General features: G+C 32.7%; 1 protein-coding gene across 1 annotated transcript in view; it reads left to right on the top strand.

The window, feature by feature from the left end:
• Positions 1–299: 299 nt before the first annotated feature.
• Positions 300–7,342, top strand: part of LOC106461321 (RAB6A-GEF complex partner protein 1-like) — a 63,971-nt gene continuing 56,928 nt past the window's right edge. Inside the window, exon 1 of the mRNA XM_022388189.1 lies at positions 300–903. Within this exon, the coding sequence (XP_022243897.1) occupies positions 706–903 (198 nt within the window). The 5' untranslated portion in view covers positions 300–705. The remainder of the gene's footprint in view (positions 904–7,342) is intronic.

Raw genomic sequence — 7,342 nt, 5'->3', positions numbered from 1 at the left:
TTCTTTCCCATGTATTTGAAAACTATATATATGACTATGTATTAAGATTATAAGTTACAATACAGTTTTCCATAATGCCAGTCTAAGTGTAATATAAAATGATAGCATTTCGATACAATCACTTACTACAGAACTTCAAATTAACTTTAAATTGCAATTTCGTGTTATTCACATGAAGGATGAGAAAATATCACCTCAAATAATGATAATAAATGGTGATTTACATACTATCCCCTGTACCCCTGAATGATATGACATCTGGCGTTAGCTACATGATTGTTTTCTATCGTAGGTTTTAAGTGTAGTAAGGGCTGTCAAATAATTTCCTGCTTAAAAGTTTAACGTTTGTGACGTGGAATCATGTACTTACGTAAAAACAGGTTTCAGTCATCTGTTAAATTTAGCAATTACTTGAATTTAATATTTCTACCATCTGAAGTTATTTAATGGGATATTTTACGTATGTAAATAGTATAAGCAGAGAATGGGCATCGTATTACTTTAACGCTACAGCCTATAGTACAGTTGACATTTATTAAAAACTGGAAAAGGCTTAAGACAAAGATGACGCTAGTTAAGCCTAACTAGTAATGTAAAATTATTCAAAATATAAAGGCTAACGAAAATTTCGTCAAAATTTTAGGTCGTTTTTTGCGAGTAGTAACTAGTATTATAATATAAGTATTTGCAGTTATAATAATAATAATGTATTTCCCTATTGGTTGGCCCAAAGAGTTAAAGTTTTCATTAAAATCTAACGTTAAACATCGCAATATAGTGGGACAAAATGCGGAAGAGGTATCACTGCCAGATGAAAATGATCCTAAATTTGTCTGCTGTAATAGAGACCGTTCACTCTTTGCCATTTTAACGAATGATTCTGTATCTATTTGGTTCTGCAAGGTAGGTAGTTATTTTTAAATTTAAGCAGTTGTAAAAATATAAAAAGTGGCATATAATTTAAACAACTTATGACTTAAAAGAAAAATACATTTTTGAACCAAATTATATGTTATATATATTTTAAGAATTTAGAAATTTAGTAAATATATTGAAATGTGTTTTGAGGGTAAATGGAAAACTTAAGTTCTAGTTGTTTACTTAAAATCAATGTATATATGTTTATGTCATCAGTATGATTTTAAAAAAAAAATTAGAATTGTAATATTTTTCAAGTACATCTAGGGCACATAGACATTGCTAAAAATTGGAACTGAATGTTATGGTGAAAGCAGATAAGTGTTTTAAAACTTAATATTGTTCATATTACTCTTCAAGTTACAGGGAACTGCTTATTTAAAAAAGAATAAAGTAGGTTTTGACAAAGAGATAATTTAAAACCAGACTAGGTGCATTATGCACCTTCATTGTAAGGTAAAATTCTTAACATTTGCTTATGGACAGTGTTTGTGAATTCTAGTATAAATATTTGTGGTGCACCTTTTCAAGATTTTGGCAAATTACATATGTAATAATTTAGTAATAGGAGAGAAAGGTGAATGAAATACCATGTGAACCTTTTGTGAGTGTAGCAGAAGAAGTAAATAACTAGATATAACTAGGGATGCATGAATAGTAAAATCTGTCCGAATACCAGGTCCGGGTACCCAGTCACTAAGCTTTGACTGGGACCAGGTTCTCCCCCCCCAAACAAAAAACAAAACAACATATACAAAAATTAGAAACAAAAACAAATTTTACATTTATTACATTTAACCAAATAATCACCAACAGAACATTCAAGTTTTACTTTCAACTTTCATTGCCTAGCCAACTTCTCAAACCCTAGCCCCTATTGTTTTAAAAAACCCACCTTCCACAGAAATCCACTATTCAAGCCATGTCTGTTATTAACCCCTATCATTTTCTGAATCCCCGACTTTCAGCGAGTGGTCAGTTTTTGTTGCTCAGAACACATTTTTTTTTTATAACTAAACCAATTATTGATTGTAACTTTCAGTAGCATGTTAGTTGTCACAAAGATTAGGGCTTAGATGCCTAACTTCTACACTTTGCTGGAGCCAAGTATTACTGGGTAGCCCAGTACCCGGCCAAGGCTGAATATCTGGCCAGGAACCCATGCATCCTTAGTTATAACCCATTCTGGTCAGAAATGATGAAAAAATGTATTAACTATTTAATATAACTCTTACATAATCTGCCTGTAATTTGAGAGGGATTTCACAGTGAGCAAAGTTGTTAACAATAAATTTCAGGTGATTAGTTAAGACTGTGAGTGTGGAGTTGGTATTTCAGATTGCAAAAGAGTTAACTGTATATCAACCATATCTTCATATAGTTATCATTTCAAAACTATCTACTGACAGTATTTGAAGGTAACAACTATAATAGTTACAGTGTTCATTTTATCTTAGTTTTATTGTTTTCAGTTTTTTTAATACTTTAAAGAATATTTTGCATTTTTAGTTTTTATATGGATTTAGGATTACTCTTTAATTTCTTAAGGTGGCTGAGCCTTGTGAGGTTTATTAGATTTAAAGCCAAAAATATTAACAGTGAGGATACCCAACTGCTGAAACAATGCATTCTAATCTTCATTAATAATAACAGAAGAAAAATAATTAAATAGCTATTCTCTTTGGCAGGTTAATTTTTAATTTTGATCTATGTAGGTAGATTAATATTATTTTGGTTGCCACCTGCAGTTTTTTTTTAATATTCTTTCATCTGGAGATAAGGCACAGGACAACAAAATTGTTTCATTATACATAATTTTGTGGTAAGTGAGAGCTCAGTAGAGACGGGCATCATAACATTTAACATGTTAAGCTGAAGAACCTTAAATTAATCAAAAATAATAATGAGAAATCATAATGGCAATATTTCAATAACTTGGGTTGTTGGTATAATCACAAACAATGATAATCAGAAACATAATTTTGATTAGTTGGTTATTATTTTTGTGACATTAATCAATTTAATTGTAATTTGATTAATCAGTTATTTTCCTGACACTAATCATTGTAATTTATGCTCATAGGTTATTGATTATTTTGATTAATAGAATGAATTGCCCAGCCCTATTGTAATCCTTAAAATAACTATTCTGTTAATTATTCCCATGATACTTAAGCTTACTAAGTCAGCCTAGTTGAATTGAAATTCAACCAAACCCATGTTAGTTGTATTTTAGTTTGATTTAATAAGTGTAAAATCTTCAAAGGAGAAACAAACAAAACAAATTTTCTTTGGAACCATCTCTCATGACATACTAGTAGTCCAAACATAGGCAAAATAATATATAAACTCCTGAATATATAAAATAATCATATAAAAATATCATAGACTATCAACCACGATAATTGTTTTTGATATTTACAAGTACAGGTGGACCTCACTTTACGAAAGGGTTATGTTCCTGAAAAATCTTTTGTAAAGTGAAATTTTATAAAGCAAGGTAGATTTTCCCATTGACTACCATTATATAATTTAAGATACGTTCTCAATGGAAAAAAAATTAGCCAAAACATAATAAACTGACTGTGAACATATTTTAAGAATAGTTTTTGGGGTAAACAAAGAATATATGCCATTTATAAATTTATCAACTCCAAATTAAGTACCATACGTACAAGAAAGTGGAGTGGTTGACACATAAGGTGATGGTGTGGTTGGAAAGCATTGTATGATGTTACTGGCTGGAAGGAGAAGGAGCAGAATGAACTTCTGCTTCATAGTCATCATTGTGGACTGCAGGAGGACTAACAAGAGGATCCCTTGGAGCAGGTGAGTCAACATCTTGGCAGTGTTGATGGTAGTTCATCAACAAATGTTGGGGCAGAAGGATATGCTTTACAGCCATCATCTTGGGCAGGAGAAACTACTGGAGCAGGAGTGTCAGCATCATCATTGTGGCTAGGAAGAGATGCAGCAGGAAGCAGTGATGTAGACTTTGGTTGGCTGAAGAATGCTTACTTTTTTTCATTATAAAGTTCTTTATATCAGGTTAGGGCACTTTCAGTATTGCATTCAAGTTTAAGGCTTCAATCACAATTTGGGTCATTTTAGTCAGGATTTCCACAGCTTGATCAAATAGGGACAATGAATCTGAAAGAATTTTCCATGTTTAAAACAATTGTGGCTCTGGTTCCTTTATCAACAGCCTGTTCTTCATTAGTCAGTTGTTCATAGTGTGATGCCAGTAAGTCATTGATGTCTTGCTCTTCAATTCCAGTAAATCTAACCTGATGTGCTAATGACACGATTTCTTTAACAACAGGTTCTGTATTAGAGATGCCTTGAAAATCTTGCACACATTCCGGCCAGTTTTCTTCAAACTCTATTTATATTTGAAGTGGTAATTTCCTTCCAAGACTGTTATTTATGGCATCCTTGATTTTGAACGATTTCCAGAAATCTCTGATTGAGGTGTTTCTGTCCACTGCCCTGATCATTTGTCTGAAAATGCGTCATAAGTAATATGCTTTAAAAGTAGCTATGACCCCTTGATCCATGGGTTGGATAAAAAAGTGGTGTTTGAGTGAAGTAACTCCACATGAATATTTTTTGATAAGTCAGGTTGATAGGGTGGCTCAGAGTATTGTTGACAAGCAGCAGTACTTTATGGGAAAGATTTTTCATAGAAAAATTTCTCCATTGCAGGGCAGAAAAAGTTGGTAAACCAATCCTTAAAAACTGTTCTTGTTGTCCAAGTCTTCTTGTTGGACCTCCATATGACTGGCAGATTTATCTTGACATACCTTTATGTGCCAGTGGATTCTCAGAATGGTGAATCATAAGGGATTTCAAGCCACCCTCTGCATTGCCTCTCAAAATTAAGGAAACTCTGGCTTTGAAAGCTTTGTAACCTGGTGCTGACTTCTCTTCCCCTAACGAGACTGTCCTGTCTGGCATCTTCTTCCAATATAGACCAGTCTTGTCAATGTTGAAAACTTGACAGGTCGTATATCCTCCTTGTTCGATAATACTTTTTAGAACTGGTAGGTACGTTGCTGTTGCCTCCTTGTCAGCACTTGGTGCTTCACCGGTCATCTCTAGGCTTGTAGATTATGCCTTTTTTTTAAACCTGTCGAGCCTGCAGTAAAATTTGTAGTTTCTTTAGTACTTGTACTAGGTCCTGGTTTGTTCTTTTTTCTGCAGGTCTTCAAGTAATGAAAGTGCCTTTTCCTGCAAAGCTAGGTTAGTCATCGGTGAATCCTTCTGCTGCTTCATGCCATCCACCCATAGAGCTAACAGATGTTCCATTTCTTCTATTATGTTAGGGCAATGCCCAGTTAGTAACTTAGAAGATGCGGGTGTCGAAGACTTAGCATTTTGGATAACTTTTTCTTTCTTGATAGTTACTGTAGTTGATGGTGAGAACTTGAATGCCTTGGTGATCTGTGAGTCTCTGGCCTTCATAAAACGTTTTGATGATTTCCAGTTTTGTTGATGCTGAGATGGCTTTTATTGCTTTTTTTGGCTTACTACTGGCACTAGAATCACTTGCAGTATGCTTACCAGTCATTTTGGATTTAAGAGCAAAGTACAAGCTAAATAAAACTTGAGAAGTCAGTTGATTGTCACCTTCCACGATTCAAACAAGATGCGCCGGATGTAAACAGATGAGAAGGTGGGATGAACTCTTAGCACACAAGCTGGTCAAACTGCACATGTCACAACATTTTAGTGAGTTACATTCAACATTTAATTAAACTACTTAATTACCATGATATACGAACAAACTTGACATCAAACCATAAATAATAACTCAACCTTTAATATTATATAAATGTTAAGTTCGTAATTATATAAGAAAATGTTTGAAAACAATCTTGAATTACCCTAGTGTAAGAATTTGAATATTTGTTCTTGAGTTGTTTCTTCTAGATTTTGTTGTCCACCCCTTTAAACTGCGAAATGTTACATAAAATATTCTGTATAATTTTGTCACTGATCTTCTCAATCTATATTTTAATATCCTTCAATCTTATGGAACTAAAGAGCAATCAATGAAAATGCAAGAAACTTTTGCCACGCCCACCTTTGACTTGCTCTAATTTACAATTTGCTAATACATTTTTCTGAGGCCAAGTTCTATTAAATTTATAACCAATAGAAAGCCTAGAATACAATTGATTGATTAAAGTATGATTCATCCTATGTGATCTTATAGATAATTGACAATTTAGCTGATGAGGAAATTGTTTTTCCCATAAGAGCATAGTAAGGGAGCTATAGTTGAATTTCTAACAGCTCATTTTTAATATTAAAAGTTACACAAGGAAAGGACATTCATGTACAGTTTATGAAATAAAACAATTGTAGTCAGTTTGGGTTTGTAAAATATTACATTGAATCAAATGAGTATCATGTAGCTGTTGTCAAAGTTTTAAGGGCCTGGCATGGCCAATTAGTTAGGGAGCTCAACTCGCAATCTGCTGGTTGCAGGTTCGAATCCTCGTCTCACCAAACATGCTCACCCTTTCAGCCTTGGGGCATTATTATGTGATGGTCAATCCCACTATTCATTGGTAAAAGAGTAACCCAAGAGTTGGCAGTAAGTGGTGATGACCAGCTGCCTTCCCTTTAGTCTTAAACTGCTAAATTAAAATTGGCTTGTGCAGGTAGCCCTCATGTAGCTTCGTGCAAAATTAAGAAACAAACAGTTTTAAAAAATCTGAAGGAAATATGTCACTATAAATTTGTTTAATCAAAATATGAGTCTATTCAGCAGTATATCTACCAAGATGTTCTAGACTTTAATTTTAATGTTGTTAAACTGAGTTAGTTATCAACCATTTTAGGTATAACTGATAAGTCCAGTTTTATTCCAAGCTCAGAGAAAAGTATTGGTTATATAACAAAAGTCATGAATTATGAAAAACATTTATTAATATGCCCAGCCCAGTGTAGTAACCTGATACACTTAAAATGTTGCATTATTGTTAAATTCTTTTTTTTTAATAATAATATGGTTCCAATCTTTGTATAATGCTAAGTTCCCTAGCACTTTAGTGATGGTAGTTGTCATAACTGTAAATTTAGAAATGTTTTTTTTTCTCTTGGGTATTACTGTGCACTTGTATGAAATTAAATGTTTTATTTCAATTTTAGTTTTCAGTTGTTTAAGAGAAATATGCTTAGCATACACATCAGATTAAAAGTAATAAAAATAGTACAGTTAAAAATAAAAGAAATGTTTTTTTTTGTTTTGTTTTTTTAAAGTACACATGAAATTCATACTTACTACCAGTATCCATCTTGGTAGAAAGATGTATTGAGTATTTTAATATAGCCATGTGTTCAAAGAACAATAACTTTTCATAATTCATTGATTATATTAAACATTTTTTTTCTCTTTTCATCAAAGGTAAAATAG

The sequence above is a fragment of the Limulus polyphemus genome, unplaced genomic scaffold (genome assembly GCF_000517525.1).
Source record: "Limulus polyphemus unplaced genomic scaffold, Limulus_polyphemus-2.1.2 Scaffold934, whole genome shotgun sequence".
Classification (NCBI taxonomy): domain Eukaryota; kingdom Metazoa; phylum Arthropoda; class Merostomata; order Xiphosura; family Limulidae; genus Limulus; species Limulus polyphemus.
Note: the sequence above shows the minus strand (reverse complement) of the source record. Positions and strands in the feature narration are given on the sequence as shown.